Raw genomic sequence first — 20,253 nt, forward strand, 5'->3', positions numbered from 1 at the left:
CGCCAGAAGCGGGGGAAGCGGCGCAGCTACGTACCGCTGGGCAGGAGCCAGGAGCCGCCGTCGGGCCGCGCCGCCGGCTCTCGGCTGCCGCCCGGCCGGTCGCGGCACGGCGGAGCTGAGGCTCGGGGCTGCGGGCGCCGCTCCGCCGCGCTCCTCGGCGGCCGCGCTCTCTCCTCCCGGTCCCCGGTCCCCAGCCCGGGGCGCGTTCCGGCTCCGCACCCGGTCTGCGCCTCTCAGCCGAGCAGAGGCGAGCCAGATCGGTCCGCCCCGGGGTGCGCGAAGCCCGCCCGCCCCGCGCCCCAGGCGCCGCCGCGCTTCGGGGGCTGCGGGGGCCCGCCGGGGCCAGGGCACTATTTGACGTCGAGGAGACGGATCACCGCGGCGCAGCGATACTGCGCGCACCAATGGAGTTCAAATGTCAGCAAGTTTGAGGAGGGGTGAGGCGCCGGGGGGTGTGTTCCTCCGCCGCGGCCCCTGCTCTAAACGGCGCGGCTCCTCGGGACGCCGCATGGCACAGGGGCTGCGGAGCGCCGGGAAGCCCCGCCGCCGCCCGGCCCCACCGCTCCGCCCGGCCCGGCCCCGGGAGGGCCCTCCTGCGGGCGTGGGGCTCGGCGCTGCCGGGAGCAGGTGACACCGCGGCCGCCCCGCGCCGTGTGCGCGGCAATGTGCGCGCCCGTGTAGCGCGGCCGCCCCATGGGCACGGCGCCGGCTCGCTCCTCTGCCCCCCGTCTCTGGAAGCGCCGGCAGGAAGCGCGCCTCATGTCTCCCAGATAAAAGTAAAAGCGCTCCCTCCTCCTGGCAACGCAGCGCCCCGCGCTCGGCCCGACGCGGGGTGCGCGGCCCTGCAGTCCCCGGCTCCCCCGCGCCGCCGCCCCATATGGACATCGCCTCGGGCCCCGAGTCCTTGGAGAGGTGCTTCCCGCGCGGCCCGACGGACTGCGCCAAGATGCTGGACGGCATCAAGATGGAAGATCACCCGCTGCGCTCGGGTCCGGCCACGCTCGGAGTGTTACTGGGTGAGTCCCGCTCGCTCCTCGGCCGTGCCCCAGAGGAGACGCTCCGCGGCTCCGCGCCGTCCCGGGCTGCGCCGTGCGGGGCTGACCGCGGGTTGCAGGCGCGGGACTGAGTGACACTTCGGGGCGCGCGCCGGGAGCGGCCGCTCCGCGCGGTGCTGCCGAGCTCGGGGCCGGGGCCGTCCCGCCGCCTCACGCCGCGCTTTGCCGTTCGCAGGGTCGGAGTGCCCGCACCAGGCCGTGTGCGAAGGCTGCCAGAGGCCCATCTCGGATCGCTTTCTGATGAGGGTGAACGAGTCCTCCTGGCACGAGGAGTGTTTGCAGTGCGCGGTGTGTCAGCAAGCCCTCACCACCAGCTGCTACTTCCGGGACCGAAAGCTCTACTGCAAACAGGACTACCAACAGTAAGAGCACCGTGCGCCCGGCGCGGCCCGGACCGGCTCGGCTCGGCGCGGCGCGGCTCGGCGGCGCGGCTCGGCCCGGCCCGGAGGAGCGCCGCGAGGCTCCGAGCGGACGCCCAAAGCGCCGCTGAAACGGGGCAGCGCCCGGGGCTGCCGAGAGCGGCGGGGACCCCAGCGCCGGGGCGGAGAGGCCGCCTGGAAATGAGCGTTGCGCTGAAATAACGCGGAGTCCAAACGTCCTCGCGTTTGGACCCGCTGCGCTCCGCGGTGCCGTCGGAGGGGGCAGCTCGTTGCGGCCCGCTCGGCTGTCCCACGCGGCTTTCGGGGGCACCGTCGCGGGGAGCCGGGCCGGTGGGCTCCGGCCGTCCGAGGCCGAGACCCGTCCCGTAACCGCCCGCGGCGCCGGCGCTGCTTAGGATGGCCCTGGGAGCCGCGTCCCTCCCGCCGCGCCCGGGCGCCGACCCGGCCGGGAGGAGCCCGGAGAGCCGCGTGCGGGCAGCGAGCTCCGAGGTGACCTTGCGGGGCCGTCGGGGCGCATCTGCCCGGCGGACGGGGAGCGGGCGCGGGGCCGTGCGGGTTGTGCGGGGGTGAGAGTGGCCGTGCCCGCAGGGGCTGGCGCCGACCGTGGCACCGCGGCCGGGCGGGGCAGGAGGAGCCCGGCGCTGCCTCCTTCCTCGCGGGCCCGGGCGCTCCCCGCGCTTTATTTTATTTACACTTTGTCCCCAAAATGTCAGGCTTTGTCGGGAAAGCGGCCCCCCGCCGCGCCGTGTCCTTGTGCGGAGACAGAGCTCCGGCCCTGCGTGGTGTTTGTCCTCCCCTGCAGAAGCCCACTTCATGCTTGTCACCGAAATTGAGGATCCTTTTTGTGCCGGGAGGGGGGCGAACATGGGCACTTCAATCACTAGGACATAATATGGCTCTGCTAGAAGTCTGGCAACAAACAAAGAACAACAACTATTGGTTTGCATCAACTTTTGTCAGGCATTCAGCAGGCTTCCAGAAAGGCCTGAAGTGGCTTAGTGGCAACAATGTGCATTTCATAGCTACAGCATGAAAATCCATCTCCATGGAAACTGGTAGTAAATGCTAACATGACATGCTGAGTATAAATATTGTTAGGGTTATAACTCTTGTATAAATGGCCCAGATAAATGTCCCCCTGTTTAGGAATTACAACAAAACGTGTTATTTCATACTGCAGCCCTTACCAGCATGCTATTAAAGAATCTTCCACGGGCCTGGGTACTTCACATGAAAGTAAACCAGAGTTCTCCTCTGCTCTGCCGCAGTCCTGCCTTTGTGGGGCTGAAGCTTTAGCAATATTTGTGTTTTCTCGGGCTGCTATTAGGGAAGCACCTCCACATCCTTTGCATTTGACTTCTACACAAAATAAAACACACCGTAGTGGCTCTACTGGGAGGTCAGTGAAACTTCTGCCCGTGTAGGCAATATTACCTTAGGAACTTTTCTTAATGGCGAATGAATTTAAAGTGGCTGTTAGTCTACCTGAAAAACATACAAACAAACAAAGGGCATTATTTGGCAATATAAATATTTATGCTTATAAACAAATGTATCACTTCAGCCCTATCTTTTAGTTTCTATAAAAATAAGGATAACAGTTTATAAGTCGGAAACCAAGGTGATAGGAGTATTGCTTCGGGGGGAGAGAAACTTCTTTGACTGCAAATAGAAATGTAACTTCTTCAGAAATTTCTGTGTTATCAAAGGGGTCCGATTGTTCAGGGGGAGCAGGGTAAGCAGGCTGACGAGCAATAAAAAGATATCAACATGTTGGCCTTTGTTGCATCCCAGCACCTAGTGTGACATTACATGGTGGCCTGCTGTGTGTGCCCCCAAGGACTGACAGCAGAAGGAGCTCACGGAAAGGGGAGGGGAGGCACGGTACATCCAAATTTGTTTTCTCTGAAATTTTATTAGCCCAAAAGAGCAAACGTTGACATCGCTTGCGTGCTTTTCCTCTCCGCAGTGTTTTAGCATGGAGAAACCGTCTTTTGCGATAGCTGAAGTACAAAAGAGCCATAAAGACACGCGGGCTGCTTCCGCGGCGGCACGATGCAGGCGATGGGTTTTGTCAGTGCGGAGGAGCAGTGCAGCAGCGGCGGCTGCTCAGCCATCTCCTGCTCACAGCCGGCCCAGAGCTGCCCGGTGCTGAGCGGCGTGCCGGGGTGCAGAGCTGGGACGGCGTCGGTGCAGAAGGGCACTATCAGTAACATCAGGTGCTTTCTGTTACTGGAGTCCTGCTTAGAGATCTCTGGAAAAAAATAGAAGAGGGAGAATAAAGATTACTGAAATATCTTAGTTGCTGAAATGTACTTTAAATAGATTTTCTGTATGTAGTAATGTAATTTAAAGGTCAGATTTCTCCAGAACTCCCAGGACTATAATCAAGTGCTCTGTGTGTATCTTTGGAGAGCTGCTGTCTCGTCTTTCTAATGAAAGCAAGCTTCTGATGGGTCAGATATCAGACCTTAAACCTTTCACTGGGTCAGCAACGATTCCTGCCCATCCTGGGATGAGGGCATTTGGCATTAGGGGGGAGGCTGCAAATATTTGTCTTTTTTTTTTTTTTTTTAATAAAAATGTTGGCTGTTGTCTGTCTGGTGCTACCCCTGTGCTTGGAATGTTAGAGTAAATCCTGGGGGAGACGGCTTAGTGGCCCAAGCACAGTTTGAAGCAGTCAGAGGTGCCTGATAAATCTAATTGATCACAAAAGTACCGCCGGTCTATCAGTAGAACCTGCGTTTTGCTGTGCATGTGTTCTGTGCTGTTTTTATAACGGTGCAATTCAACTTTTTTCTTGAAAAGCACATACTGGTCTGTTGATTTCATGTGCAGTATTTACTTTCTAAGATGTGCTGTTTTGAGGGACACAATACCTTTGCTTGTGGGGCTTTTAGGGAAAAATACGGAGCAGAACAATGGCACCAGGAGGGCGGACTCTTGCAAACCTGAGTCAAACAAAATCGCTTTGAATTTAATGAGACCTTTGCCAGACTGCAGGATCAATACTCATTTGGAACCTTACATTCACAACTTTTTCTACAGAAGTTTTTTTTTTTCCCTGATAAATTGAAACCTTTAGAATGAACGCTTCTCAAAAATAGCTGTTTTACGTAGTTATACTCAGGTTATTTGCTTAAATGAGTTTATTTGTTGTGTCACTCGTAATAATGCTTCCTGCTGTAAAACGTTAGTATTAATATTACGTTTATTTTCCATTTGTATGTTCCTTTTTTCTCTGTTTTTTTCTGATCCTGCTTTTCTTCTGCTTTGTTTTCTCCTCGCTACTCGTTGTTACGTAACGATTTGCCCCAGTTACTGCTGATATTTAAATGTATCTATGCCACGAACAATAAGCATCTCAGGTTACATTTTTATATCTACTCAAAATAAATACAATTTCTAGAAAGACCCATATTCTTATTCTAGTTTTGAAAATAAAGGCTGTAAAGGCGGTCATTTATTCAGGGAACAGCATAACGAGCCTCACAGTTCGTTTTTCATAATTTTTCATTAATGCATTTTCAGTTTTGCTTAGAGTGGGAAAGAGGAGTATGTAGATTTTTGTTAGATTCTTAAAGGCACGTCAGGCATTGTTTTAGCATCATTATTGGATGCTATCAAAGAAGTACTTGCGATATATTTCTGGTGCTTATTTGTACCATTCTTCATCTTTGAGTCCTTCCTTGCCTATGTCTGTACTTTCTGTGTCAGAGCAATGTGGAGCAGAGTGTACCTAGCAGGAAGGAAACAAAGTGCTGGGAAACCTTGTTGCTGTGTAAATGTTAACTCCCCCAGATTTTGTAAATTCTTTCACACGAGCTTAATACTGAGAGTGATGCTTCCTGATTCAGCTGTGTTTTATATTCAAAATAAGACAAAGGCTTCCTATTAATAAATGTCTCTAATTTTCGTGGAGGTTATTTTTCTTCCAGAGAGAGAGAGAGAGAGAGACAGAGAAGGGAGGGAGAGAGAGGGAAAGCATTTCTGCCGTGAGAGCGGGCTGTGGAATGTAGGCAGAATTCAAGGCGCAAGAAGTGACTGGAGCTCTCAAGTTCTGCTGCGTGCAGAATGGGCAATTCTGTCTGCTAACGGGGAGATTTTATTTGTTTTCAGTTTTCCTCTGCTGTTTTCTTTCAAGCAGGCTCACTGTTGGTCAGTGCGGTGCTGTCCCGCTCAGCTCCTGCGCTGGGCCAGCAGCGCTCCCTGTTTGTGCCGTTGTGCGACAGCGTGAGGACGAACTGCAGCTTACAAATGAGGAATAACGCAGGCACATGCTCAGGACGTACAGTAATGATTAAAGTTATGTCATCCACTAAAAATGCCTTTAAAAGTGTCTGAAATACTCTGTTTTTTTTTGCTGGAAATGCAAACAGTCCCGCACTGTCGGACGCGTGGGCCAGGTTTAGTGTTGTCTGTAAGAATGGGCTTTAGTAGCACCTCCAAACAATTCCGAAATCAGGAGTGCTGAGGAAATGTAACTGTTGTTTGTGCAGATGACGTAAGCAGAATTGCAGGAGTTCAGGCAGAGCCCCCTGGGGTCCCCATGGTGTCAGCAGGAATCCGTCTCTTTGCGGACACGGACAGGGCCTGCAGAGAAGATAACTATGCAGGTTTGGCCCCAGACCGACAGAGCCGGCAGAGAGCAGAGCTGGGTTGGGAGTTAAGGTGAAGCGGTGTCACAGAGATCTGGAGTGGAACACGTCTTAAGAGTCTGGGGAGACATGTTGTTTCCTTCGATAAGCGTGGTAACCTCACTAGACAAAGTAATTGCAGTGGTAATGTATAGTTTTATCCACGGTAGAAAATGATAGGGAGGATCATTTTACAACATAGGCAATATGCAATTATATTAATAAGAGGATAATTTATAATACTTATCTTTCAAGCTTAGAAAAAATAGCCAGTACATATGATACATAGTGCTGAAATGTCTTCGCTGGTGTAAAATGAACAGGAGTGCTCTTTATCCCCTTAAGAAATTGCATCCATTATCTTTTGGCCTAGACTACTGAGCTAATTCACAGACATACGTTACACCTTTTCAGTTATTGATAATATATTGTGATAAAATAGCTCGATTATAATATAACTTTTTGAACTAATTATTTTATTAATGTATTTTAATTGTAAATGTGTACGCCTTTTCCTCTGTTGTGGAGCAGGCCACAAAGCAGAAATGCCTTGAAATGCTTACTGCTCTCGTGAGCTTTAGAGGTGGTGGCAAAGGCTGCCTACCTTAGTCACATAGATGGAAACAAATTTTCAGAAGAAAAAGGAGTGCTTTTTCATAATGCAACTGTAATTCTTTTTTTTCATTCCAGACAAAATTCACAAAGGTGAGATTTATACTCACCCTACTTTTCTTCACCGCTGTTCTTGTTGTAACAAGAATTGATTTCGTTTTGTTAGTACCTCCTTCCGCTGGCATGAAGAATGCAGCAGATAAAGTAATCATTGGACGTGAGCTCAAGCTCCCCACATGCTCGCAGTGCAAGTCAGCAGCAGGTCGGAGCGCACCCGAAAGAGGACAGGGCCTTCAGTGTAAGGAGATCCATAAAACCACGCGAGCTGTCCTTGCTGTGCAGTTGTGCACACAGACACACGCACAGAGCCTGCACAGCCCAGCGCCCCGCCGTAAGGAGCACACAGACTGCTGCCGGCAGCTCAGTGTGGGGAAGGGAGGACTGCTGAGATACTTTTTTTGCTTATCATTGCTAGGCTGAAGAGCAGGCAAGCCCACGCTGTGTCTGCTTTGCACAATGCTTCTCGTGCTGTGTCGTGCTATTGGCAGTTCTGGAAGAGCATAATGGTAATATTTCGTGATAATGCTGGAGAGCAGTTTTCTGCTGCTTGAATGGACTGTGTGCTTTTGATGAGTTGCACAGAGCGCAGGTTCACAACGGCTGTTAAACAGTGGTGAAATGGAAAAAGAACATGATGGTACCCTTTAAGAAGGACATTTCAGGTCTGAAGACAAACTTGCAGAAAACAAGCAAACAAACAAAAGAACAGGGATAAATGCTTCTTTTTGCCTGCGTTTCTTTTGCTTATACGATAAGTCTTATTACTGCTTCAGTGAAAGAAAGCAAGCAAGTAAATAAATAAAGCTGTGGAGCGAGTGGTGCAGCAATCTCCAGTAAAGGTAAACAAACCATGTGTTGCTCTTGGATGGTTTGTGTGGCAGAAAGGTGTTTTGGCATGATGTGGGGATGGCTGCATTACTCAGAAGGCAAAGACTGACTCAGTGAAACGACAGTGTCTTGTTCATTAAAAAATATCCAACCCCCACATTTGTTCTGAAACAAAGAGTTTGGTTGGGTGTACAGAGCACTGTGGTGTGAACCCTGCCAGCTGAGCAGCCAGGGTCTGAAACGAGAGGAGTTACAGTGCAGTGAGATGGGTGCTATGAAGAACAGAATTGTCCTTTCTTTAGCTGGGTTGGAATGAACATATCAAGTGAGCCAGGAATGATTGTCGAATATACACGTGTGTCACTGAGGAATGATTTTATCTTGATAGAAAATATATGATTTGTTGTTTTTTGTTTTTTGTTTTTTTAGAAAGTAGAAATGTTTTCTGCATGAAGGCACATGAATAAATTAATATCTAGTGTAAAAGAAAATAAAAAAATCGGGCTAGACTTCTGAGTTCAAGAATACAGAGCACAAGAGAACAAAACCTTTAAGGTAGAATAAGATAACTTTTGGTTTTAAATATGGTTTTCTTTGCTGTTTATAACACACATGCTGATACAGGTCTGAATCTTGCTTCCTTTGCTCAGGCAAATTATTCACTGTTTCTGGATACTCTGTTAAATTCAAGATAAAACTGAGGCAGATCTTCAATAGTTGTTTTACATATATATGTATGTATACATAGATATATATATCACAACTCTTACATTTAGTTTAAGTTCTAGCTTTGACTAGACTGATATTCCTCAAATGAAATATTGTCTTGCTTTTGTTTTACCCTTCGGTGTGCCTGCAATTGCTTTGAATGTATCTCAGCAACCTCGGCAGTCGCTCTGGCTGACGCAGTCCCCAAGATCAGAGCCAGTCATGGCATCAGTGATATTCTGAACATCCGGGCAGGTCGTCATTGCTACAGCGGTGTGAGGAGGAGACAGGAACAGAATCCTGGAAGTGAATGGGCAATTCTCAGCAAATAGGCTCTAGTTGTTACCAAACAAATTGCCAATAAGTATTTTCTCCTTTTGTACAGCCCACACATACCCAGTATATATGTATTGCCACTGCCCTTTACTGGATACTGAATGTAGCTTATTAGTGGGAAACACCATGTGTTGCAAATTATGCAATTTTAATAGAGTTTATGTAGAAAGAAAGCCCTGAAAATGAAGCATCTTGTATGCAACATTAAGTATACCCTGCCTATAGAAGATAAAGTTGTTACTAGAGGAATCCAAAATCTGTTACAACTTTTCAGGACTGAGGTGGAAATCTACCAGCCCACCTCAAACCTGCCTGCATGCTTCTTACTGTGATGCTCAGGCTGAATAGAGGGAATTGTACTCTTCAAAAACTGTTTGCCGTGGGCTGGTGAGCAAGCAGACATTTGCAAGGTTGTGTTAAAGTGAAGAAATTGTTAAAATGGTTAATTCCAGTGTGTTAATTTGTTGGTTTTGAAATTTTACAGTGATCTTCATTATAGATCCAGCAGAACTGCTACAGCGCAAATTGATCAAAAGCCACTTAATATCACCGCAAAGGAGGAGCAGCATATTTCTTAGGAACTTTGTTAGGGTTTATACTCTGGTGCTTCTGTAACAAGCCAACGTGTTTACGGAGAACACTTGTAAGAGAGGTCATTGCTTTGCTTCCAAAACATACGACATATTATTTTTAATATGCAAAAAAATTTCCTTTGCAAATGTTGACATGAACTTGTGAACATGCAGTTCCTATTGACTTCAGTGAGAGCTGTCCTCTCTCATCAAAGGATAGAGTTTGGCTCTTGATTTTACTGCAATCACTGTATTATTTATAATGTACAAGCGTGCACATGCACTCTCCCAGTAAGAGCTAATAGAATTTATGTGCACATGCTGAGGACCAAATCCTCCTGGTAGCTGTTAGGAAGTTTGCTCTCATGTGTTTGCTTCTTAGTGTAACCTGAATCAGCATTCACTGACTGAAAAAACAAAACATAAAGGTCTTTACATAACACTGTATACCCATACTCTTTTCCACACTTGTTTCTTTTACTGTAGTTTGTTATTATGATAGGAAGTAAGCAGATTTGCAGAAGAAATGACTAATAGTGTTTTAAAGCATTTATTACAGCTAGTGATTACTCACACTGTTCTATCAGACTGACAAGCATCACTGCTGCTCACAGTAGTTTCTCCTTACAAATTTAGCACTAGTGCATTCCTTGTCTATTGGTGAGAAAGCGCATTTCCTACAGGAGGATGTGAGAGGTGTGGCCGGCACTGTGTTTGCTGCTCCAGCGGAGCCAGGGTCACTGGGAGCTTTGTGGGGCTTTGGCTGCAGCGTGGTACCCACCAGAACCCGGGAGGGAGAAAGGCTGCAGTGTCATTGACAGCCACTCCACAGAACGGCTGTGGGATCCTATCCTTTGACATGATCAGTTCGTTTACAGCTGCTATTTTTCTATCACCTGATAGAACCTATTCTTGCAACTTCCCATTAGAAATCTCTGATTTCTAATTTTCTCTTGACTTCAATGCAGTTTAATGGAGGGTTGTCTGTTTGCTGAGGTTTCTTTTGGTAATGCATGTGAGATGAGATGACCATTTAGTTCTGTATTGTACAGAATAGATTTATTAGAAAATCCTATAAGAAAGCACTGTAGAAAACCAGGAAATGGAGCGAGTCGCAAAATGGAAAAAAAAACCCAACACCAAACAAACAAACAAACAAAAACCCCACAAAACAAAATGCTGAAATGACTGCAAGCAGCCTCTGGAAACCTTTGGTGCAGGAGGGTACAGCTGTATGTGGCAGCTTGGTAGCCCCAGCACCATCCATAAATCTTCAGGATCTTCAGCAGACATTTATTTGTATTTAATATTCAGCTTTAAGCAACCTCTCCTGCAGCAGCTCTCCATTTATTTATCTTAGTGGTTCTGTGCCCTCAGTTCTGTGGCTGATCTTGGCCAAGAACAGGCCCACCTCCCAGCCCCACAAGCCTTGCAGGAGCATTCCACGTGGTCAGAAGCTGCAGGAGGCCTGATAGCAGTGACTGCCAGAGAGCCAAAAGCTGGTGGAGCAAAGGGTGCCCGTCCTGCCTGGGGTCCCACTCAGAATCGGGTGCAACTGGGCAAGCACACAGTGCAGCCTGGTCCTCACCTCGTGTGCTTCCAGCAGTTGGGGTCTGAGTTGCCTGGTCTGTCCTCCTGCTGAATGTGGGTCAGTGACCCTCAGTGTCTGTGCGGCCGTTGGGACGTTTTGTGCATCTGACATTGTGTGAAATCCTCCCTCCTCCCCTACGTGGGTATTAATTGTATTAATTGTCCTAGCTTGCAGGCTGAATTTCCTCTCCATGAAGGCTTGGACACACGGGCTCGAGTCAGTACCTATCTGTGGCCCTTGAAGAAGCCGTGGTGCCTCAGGGTGGTGGGCTGCAGCTCAGGCTGAAGCCAGCAGATGCTCCTGGAGCCGTTCCTGTGCTGGGCCATGGCTGCTGCCCATCCCTCGGCTCCAGCAAGGGCCCGGGCTGGCAAATCCTCAGTCAGGGCTCAGTGAGCAGAACCATGGGAGCCAATGGCCCTGCCTGCAGCAGCTTGCACGGTTGTGCAGGGTCAGGTTTCCTGACAGCAAATGTCCGGAGAGAACTCGGTTTAGCTGCTCACTCAGTATTGCTCAGGCTTTAGGGACAGGCTTCCTTTAGGTCCACACAGCCCTAAGCATGTCATAACATTGTTAGTTGGCTCTCAGCAGGGTTCTGGCGTTGACCTCATGGACAGTGGAAGGTGGCATGTGGAGTGACCCCACAGCTCAGCTCCTGCTGTAGCCAGAGAGGGCAGTGGTGAGCCCTGAGGTAGGTAATGGTGCTGGCAGCAAGGGCATTAGGGACCCATCTCTACCTTCACCAAACATCTTGACAAAAATCAGCTCCCGTTCTTTGCCTCGTGTTCCTCTGTATGCTGGTAGTCCTCTCTGTGTTTACAGCTGTAGCAGAAATGCTAAGTCACGATTTGAAGCAGTGATTGAGCACCTGGTGGGAAGGCAGGGCCCAGGGGAGCTCAGGTGCATGCAGTGTACATGAGTGACCGGAAGGGATGGAGCCAGGATCCAGCCCTGCACAGACCTCATTTGAGGGTTAGCAGTGGAGACAAAGGGTATCTTGCTGGAGAGCCTTGTATACGTGAGGTCTTCTAAGGGTAAGTAGCTTGCGCTTTTTTTTTTTTTCCTGTTGTTGTTGTATTTGAGCATATCCTTACTTGCTGCAACTTATGACTTTGCTACTGTGCTGTTGTTGCTGTACTTTCTGTTGTGTATTATGGCATTAGGACAACTCACTGGAACAATGCAAGTAGCGTATTTCTAGTGCTTCACTCAGTCTCTCATTGTTAATGATTAGAATCCAGAGTTATAGAGAAAGAGGGAAGAGAGAAGAAAAACAAGAAGAAACAGCAAAAAAGTTCTGGAGTGATTCTACTAGTCTACTAGTGATAGTAGCTGGATTACATGTTGGTCTTTTTTGATACCTGGGAGCAATTACACAGACTCAACATCAGAAGAATGTACGTGCCTCTCCATGTTCTCAGATAGTCTTATCTAACTTTCATGTTGTGATGCTTAAACTCTGTGCTTTATAGCTAGAGGTGATTAAGGAAGACCCGGTGGGCCAAAGCCATATGGAGGAATGTCCCCAAAAGACTTCTGTAGAATGTGTGCTTGTGCCTGGGGAGGGAGAGGTGTGAGACCCCATGCCCAGTACCAGGGCTTTGCTGCAGCTGCCAGCCTGAGGGGGCACAGACTGGCTGTGGGGATTGCAGGGCCTGAGTTGTGAGCCATCTCTAGTGCAGGTCCAGGAGCAGCATGCCCTGCCACACCATCTTTCTGAGGGCCCTGTGGGGGTGCAGAGCTCTCCCTGGGCTCAGGCCCATTGCCTCTGCCCTCCTTGCCAGGTGAAGTTGCCCTGAGTCAGGCTGGAGGGGAGGGGGGGGGGGAGGGGGAGGGAAGGGTGTCACCTTGGGGTATGGCTCTGGGCAGCTGCAGTCCCTGCTCCATGTGACTGCGCTGGCAGTGATGCTGCTGTGCTGAGGAGTCACTTTCCTGTGAGCAAGTGTGCAGAAGCCTTGCAAGGATGCTTTCCCTCTTATATTTATGCACGTGTGGAGTGGAGTGGAATTACTTACATCAGCACTTCATTTCACAAGATGTTCCTGGGCTGCATGGAAGCTGTCTGCACATCTCTCCTTAAAAAGTCACAAAGGAGTGACATGAGCAGTGTTGTATCCGTGTGCTACTTACACTTGTGTTGGCATTTGCGTGAGTACTCACACTTGTACCAGATAGGACCGTGCCCTGCATGTGCGCTTTGTTTTGTGCATATGAGTTTGTGAAAAGACAAGCAACGCTCTGGTTTTGTACAGGTGGGGAGTAAGGATAGGAGTATGTGTAGTACAAAGGATGGGTAATTATTAAGAGCAGTATATAAAATGTTGCAAAATTACAAACAGTAGAAATGTTTGAGGGAATAAGTAGAATGTGAAATGCTGCAGCGATGTTATCACTACTTGGTATCATCGGTTTGAATCTGCCAGGCTTTGTGGTTGGATCTGCAGCACACTGTCAGTCAGCCCATGGGAACAGAAGGCTGCAGTGAGCAGCTACGCCCTTAACGGGGTCACTAGGATGATGCTGAGCACATTGCCAGCTGACACAGCCCAGAAGAATGCATGCAGAATGTGTGTGGGGTGCATGCAGGGTGTCTCATGGCCGTGGGTTTCCTGCCTGCCCAGCTCTGGCCACACACCGGCCACTGGCAAGGGCTCTGCCTGCTGCTAAGGACCTAGCCTATCCTGATGAGCAGAGCAGGTGGTGCTGGTGTGGCAGGCAGCTCTTGCCAGCTCTGTCCTTGGCCTCCCTGCCTGGGCCAGTTCCCCAGCATGGCATTGTGGGCGTGGAGTAAATTAGCCTTGATGGCGCCTGCATTAATTTTATGTGGGAGAATCCCCAGCGATTCTAGGGCAATTACAGAGAGCAACTTTGCTCAGAGCAGCTTCCTCCCATCCACCGCCACTCCTGCTTGAGGCGGGTGGCCATGGCAGTGCCTGATCCCAGGCTGTGGGCAGCGGGGGCTGCATGGTGCTGAGCTCACCAAGCTGGTGATGGTGTTACAGAAGGGATGTAAAACAAGCCCAAGGCATGTGGGCTGTCTTTGTTTCATGCACGTCCTATGAATATTGGTTGTCTAGCATAATTGAAGCCTGTTCCAGTTGTGGCTTTTTAAACTTCAAAATAAATTCGTATTTTGGCAGGGGTTGTCTGGGTGCATAGCGGATACATTCAATGACAAGAGCTATAACATCCATTCAGTTTGTTGGACGCCACAATTAAACCTCAGCTTTTTCACCCAGCCATTTGAAAGCCAGTTGCAAGTTGTCACTCAGGCAGGAGTACATACAAACAAGGGCAGAGCATAGCCCCAAACCCCAACAATGTGATTTTCATCGCCTTACCAGTCTTTGGGGAGTCTTCAGCTTCCATCTGGAAGTACCTTCAACCCTTTCCAGCTACGGATCTTGAAATAACTAGAACAGAGAGAAAACCAAAATTACATGGAGTTTATTGCCATTTCAGAAGAAAAAAAGTGTTTGAAAAAGTTTATTCAGGAAGCCAGGGGAAGTTAAGTGGGAGACATTTGCCATTTCATCAGTCTGTTGGTGATAGCCATTCATGTCATAAATGGCTTGTGTCATTTGATGCCAAAAATAACACAATTTTCCTCCCCAAAGGCCTATAGGGTTTTTTTGCAATAAATGTTTATTTGTTAATAATATACTTTAAACAGCCCAGTCGTGACCTCAAGTCTCCAAAAGAATCCATCTTCTCTCTGAAAAATCCTACAAAGTTTGTGTAATTTTTTTCTTGGAAGGTGTAATTGATGGTGCAGTGAAGGGTAGTGTGTTTGCTTTAACTACTGCAGCTGCGTGGATTAACTGTTTATAAGGGCCTACTGTGCTTTGAATGGCTACTTTCTTAGGTTTCAAGCTATAGTTGACAGCACTTCCTAATGCTTTCATGGATCTGCTTGAGTTTGATCAGTGAAAATAAATTTCTGTGTTTAGGTCACCATTGTCCCTATTCTGGTGGCTGACTTGAAATCTTTTAAATGTTCCTTTGTGTTAGTTCTGTTCCACTGATGAGCCTCCACAGTGCGGTGTTTAACGCAAAGATGACCAATACCACTTTGTGGTAGAGCTGAGCTTGAGCCTAATCTGGTCCCACATCTTCTGTTGATTTCAGAAGAAAATGTAATAGAAATTTGAGTGTGTAGCAAATAACTCACAGAAAATATTTTCAGGCAAGTTTTCTGAACTTAGTTAATGGGGATTTTAGTGTTTAACATTGAGCTAGCAGATATTTAATATGTGATATGTCTTATGATGTTTTCAAACATTTAAAAGGATTTTGTAAATGTGCTTAATATAGAAACATACTTTAAGGGGAAAAAATAAAGTCAGGTAGTTGATTTGTAATATCTTGCAGTGCTTTGAAATTGTCTTCCCATAAGCTGGGGTTTTACATTGGCAAAGTGTGAAATGTTAGGGGCATATTTTGGCAGCCCAGAATCTAACAGTTGTCTCTTCAGTAAGTGGCCATCTACCACTATTTAAACAATGTTAAGTCACTTTTTTCATTCTGTCTTTCTCCCTTCAGATTTTCATGCAAATTTTCACTAAAAATGTGAGGAATTAGGACACTTGTCAAGATGTTTTTGCTAGTCCTTAAATACAAATGTGGTTTCCTTAAACATCTAGAAAGACTTCCTTTTCTTTAAGATGATCTGAGTTATGGAAGAGAATTACACATTTAATTTCTCAAAGCATTTCAGCTTAAAATGCTAGTTTGTTCTTGACTGGACAGGCATTTGGATGAAATAAGGAACAGGATGTGTAAAATGAATGGAATTCATTTATTTTTTGCCCAGTTCATGTTTGCAGTGCTAACTTATTTGGCTAATATGCACACTCAGGTGCCTTGTGTGAAACTTATTTCAGTGGCACAGAGTCTCACTAAAGTGATACCAGCAGTTTTTGGAGAATGTGTTTGTAGTGCATTAATTGTGGAAATCGTGGCGATTTAAAAAATTGTTTTGAGAAGCATAGCTACTAGCTTGGGCTGCAATCTTGCATTAATAACTGGATCCTTTTACCCAGTTTTGTCAGCAGCTATTTACACACCCAGCCAGCTGAAGAACTGGGGGACTTGGGGTAACTAAACTGCATGGCAATTGCTGATTTACTTCCCAGAGGTATTTTCTGTCTAAGCCGCTGTATCCTGAACAACTCTCCTCCTCTGCTGCAGACAAAAGCTTGGCTGAGCTTTGTGTCCAGCTTGATTTCTGTGGGACAGACTTCTTGACCCTAAATCTGTTGGATCTCTCCTGTTAAAACAAGATCGAGTCCAAACTTTCTTTCCCAATTTCAAAATTTTCGGAGAATATCTTTATAACTTTTCACAGCTTCCTGCCATTCTGCTGTTTCTGATGCTGCTGGGGAGCTGCAGCCAGGGCAAACAGCCTGTGGGCAGGGCCTATGATGGGAGAGAAGGGCGTGCAGCACAGTGCCCTGCCAGCCATACTACCTGCGTTGTGTGCTGTGGCCCCAGGGGCACAGAGTGATGTCTAGGCTGGGCTGGGATGTTTAAGGGGCCACAGGTGAGGACATTAGTCCTATGGTGACTGGGGGCTGTGCTTCATGTGGCTGAGATAGGTGTGGGCTGCTCACACAGTAGCTGCTGGCTGCATAGGTTCCAGATGCACGATGCCCAGGGACAGCACTGCTACATCCTCAGCACCAGGGCTGGATGCTGAACAACCTGTCTCTCTCCTCTGCCTCAAGGCAGCACTGTGCAAACTTCACATGCTTCTTCTCAGTTTTGAGAGAGCTTCCATGCAGCCTGTGTGTGGGCCAGGCCCGTTCCTCTCCCATTGCTAGTCCTGGCATCGAGCTGTGCTCCTGGCTCTCTCCTCCAGGCACTGCTGTATTTCTCCATGGTCACTGCAGGGCAGTGCAAGGTGATTCACTCTGTCAGCACCAGATGTCTTTCAAATACCAAAAAGAAACAAACCTGTAATTGGCTGAGAGAAACAGATGTATGTCTAAGGCTAATATGGCTTTGCTCCTTTAGAAGAACAGTGAAAGTTCCCCTTTGTTGCGCGGAGTCCAAGCTTTGCAGTCTTTTGGTCTTTTTGCCAGCTTACTTTTGTATTAAAGCAACTGACATAACGTTTAACTTTATCCTTGTGCATGAGTACACTTGCTAATTACTTCAGTAACTTATAACCTTCTGTTTAAAAGATCACAACCGATGCTGTTTCTGCAGATGCTACCATCCTTTTGGATCCTCAATTGCTCGTTTATTGTGAGTATAGCTGTAGTGTAGATGGCTCGCATCTTTGTCCCATTATATTCTTGTAATAGCTAACATTAACAAAGTTAAATGGACAAATGAACAAGAGCAAGCGAAGAAAAGGAGAGGAGCAATTAAATGTAACTTTTCATCATGAAAAAGGATTTCACTGGTTTATCTTCTAATAAGATTATGTCACCAACACAAGTACCTAGCAGCCTTTGATTGACAGCCTCCTGTACTTTTGTCAGGCAGCGTGACACTAAACCTCTGGGCCTTTTGTCCGATAGAGTGAGCTCACGGAAACTTGCCATCCTAATCCCCTTATTCATGTCAAGCACAGAAAAGAAGTCCTGATCAGATGGCACCTTACAACAGTGTCACCTCCACCCCCTCGTAGCTAGATGAACAGGGGACATCTCTGGCTTTGTTCTCTGCCTGCGCTTTGTTCAGTCAGAGCAGAAAACTCCTGCCTACTGTACTACGCATCCTACCCTGCTTGCTCTAAGCTGTTGTTATTACGTGGGTTTGATGTATGGTGTTACGCGCTGCTGTGAATGACTTTCGCTTGCTGTTATACTTCCATCCTTCCTAATTCCAGGAGGAGATGGATGTATGGTGCAGAAAAGTCCCAGGAGGACAGTAGGAGGATTCGTAGGTGAATGTTTTGTGTTTAAATTTTCTTTTTATTTCTCTAAAGAAAGAAAAAGCCTCTCAAGATTTTTCCTTTCTCTTTGTATATGTAAGACTATGTGGAGACATCTATCACGCTTCTTTACATTTCCGTTCAGAGAAAGGAGAAAATGAAGCTAAAATCAAACATCGAAGTGCAAAATAGTGTTGTTCAGTGGTAATTGTGAAGGGGTTTAATATTTGTCCAAAGCTGAGAACAGAATTCTGTGTAGTCCTCTGGGCGTGGATACCTATAGAATTCACTCCTAAGTGTTGTAGAAGTCAACAATGCATCCCAGTAGCTGGTGTTATAAGTTTCATAGCTCCAGCCCTTTCTTACTTGTAGGAATTCCTTTGTGCGTCTCTCTGCAGTAACCTATTTCAACTAGTGGTTCCCTGTGGTGCTTTATTTACTTGTCCAACTGTTTGGAAGTCTGTTAGTCTAAAGATCAGATGCTCTGAAACAAATCTTATTACTTCAACCAGCTCTGCAAATTCTTCTTTCTCCATTTTTATTGACTTCTCTTCAGCTAGAACTAATACACATGCAGCAGGTGGGCAAGTATGTCTCTCAAAGTTTAGCCTCTCAGATTTAACATGAGAAACTATAAATCTTTCTGTTTTTCTTGGAAAATGTGGGAAACCACAGGTATTTGAAGAGTTGCCTCCTCAGTGGATTTGTGAAGTTTATACTGGTTGCTGCAATTTTTGAAACAGAACTCAGGGAAACTTTAAAAGAATGCTGTATTCTGAGGTATAGACTAATTATTTTTTTCTTATTTTTTTAAGCTGTAATCAAAACCAAGGGAACAATAAATTTTTATGATTTTCTTTATTTTCATCTAGCCTAGAACTGCTGGTAGAGATACTCCAGCTGGTTTGCTACCAGGTAGTTTACTCAGCACTACCCACCACTCCTAGTTTTAGAAGGTGCGTCCAGCTCCTCTGTACTCTTCATCTTTATGCACTTTTTTTAATAAGTTTAGATGTTAGAAGTCAGTGCTAATTAAGCTTTTAAGAAATTTTCTTTCAGGAATTCCCCTTCCCCCCAGCCAGTCTCCTGGCGACCTCATGCTCCCCAGCCTGAGCACACATCTGATGCATGGGAAATGTCTGCACCTCCCATGGCACTTTGCTTCAGCAGATATCAAAGTCCTTTCCAAAGCGACCTGCCCAAGGTTCCTGCAGGCTGGGGCCTGTCCAGGGTGCTCTCGTCACTGAGGCACACCATTTCCCATGTCTTCTGAGGACCTGGGCAGCACTAGGCATCAGGATGGGAAAATTCCCACGTCTGATGTGCATGGAAGAGTGCACTGCTGCTTCCTCCAGATTTGTTTGTTCCACATGGAAGCAAGTGAAAATGCACACTGCATTGTTTTTTTTTTTAAAAAAAAGAGCAGCAAGTGAAGGAATCTGGAAAGTAACAATGCTTCCCTTCAGCAAAATGTTTTCTTTAAACAGAGCTCCCCTCAAATCTCAAAATCCGTGTCAGTTTTGTGGCAGTCTCTACAGTAAGGAGAGGACTGGATGCAGTGAGCTGGAAACCTCTTTAAATATCTAGGTGATCTGTGAGAAGGAGTGCCTATAAAACATCTGCAGACTTTTAAGGCCAGTTAGCTAATAGCTGAATTGCAGCAGCCAGCTGCTCTGTGATATCAGAGTATGCCTAGTGACAAGGCTTAGTAAAACAGATTATTGCTCTGAAGGTTGACTTTTTCAAGGAATCAGGACTATTTTAACAGAAATGCTAAATGCAAACAAAACAATGCATTAGTAAGATGTGAATATTTCAGAAACAATGACTTCAGAAAACCATCTGAGATCCCATTTATATCATGGATTTAATGTGAAATATTGTGCCTCTGCTGCTCCAATCTGTGCATATAAGCTAGTAGCTCAGCCAGCGAAGGTTCCAGTTTGGATGTTGTATACTAAGAACTAACGTTTCTACTCCATAAGAAAACAAACAGTGCAATGTTTCTGCACCCACCGGAGATGCAGCAGGCTCTGCACAACACCCCCCAGACCCACTCTGTGTCCTCTACTCCCTGAGCCAGTGGGTCAGGTAGTGGGGATGGCAATCCACCCGCAGGAGGTTGAGAAGGTGGTGCTGCATTAGAAGCACTCGATGCTAAAGCATTCTCATCGAAACAAAAATAACTTTTGGACAAAAAAAAAACCTTTCTGGGATTGAATTTCAGAGCCTCCCAGCCTTTCTCTCAGCCTCCTCTAAAGGCTGAAATGATTTGTGTGCGAGGGCCTGTGACCCAGGGAGGCAATGAACAGCAGAGAAGGGAAACATTTGGAGTTCAGAGGGACAGTGGGTCTTGATGACCGCCGTAAGACAATGCAGATGTTTCAGATCAGGAGGTTGCTTATGATGACAAGGAAAGGCCCCCAACAGCCTACAGGCTGGTTCTTTTCTGCAGTTCTTTTACCTTTTCTGTGGTGTCTTGCCCCACAGGGTTGTGTTTTTGGGATTTGTTATAAAAGAATCCGTGTATTTACTGTATTGGATATCTCTGAGAAGTGAGGTGGGTTTGTAGTTCCTCTCTTGGGAGTCACTTA

The 20,253-nt window shown here is 47.3% G+C and overlaps 1 protein-coding gene across 2 annotated transcripts in view; it reads left to right on the top strand.

The window, feature by feature from the left end:
• Positions 1-877: 877 nt before the first annotated feature.
• LMX1B (LIM homeobox transcription factor 1 beta) overlaps positions 878-20,253 on the top strand; it is a gene marked incomplete at both ends in the record, with an annotated part of 94,133 nt that continues 74,757 nt past the window's right edge. For both annotated transcript variants that reach the window (XM_079544824.1, XM_079544825.1), the window contains 2 exons: positions 878-1,016; positions 1,231-1,417. In XM_079544824.1, the coding sequence (XP_079400950.1) occupies positions 878-1,016; positions 1,231-1,417 (326 nt within the window). The remainder of the gene's footprint in view (positions 1,017-1,230; positions 1,418-20,253) is intronic.

This window comes from Tetrao urogallus (assembly GCF_951394365.1).
Source record: "Tetrao urogallus genome assembly, chromosome: 19".
NCBI lineage: Eukaryota > Metazoa > Chordata > Aves > Galliformes > Phasianidae > Tetrao > Tetrao urogallus.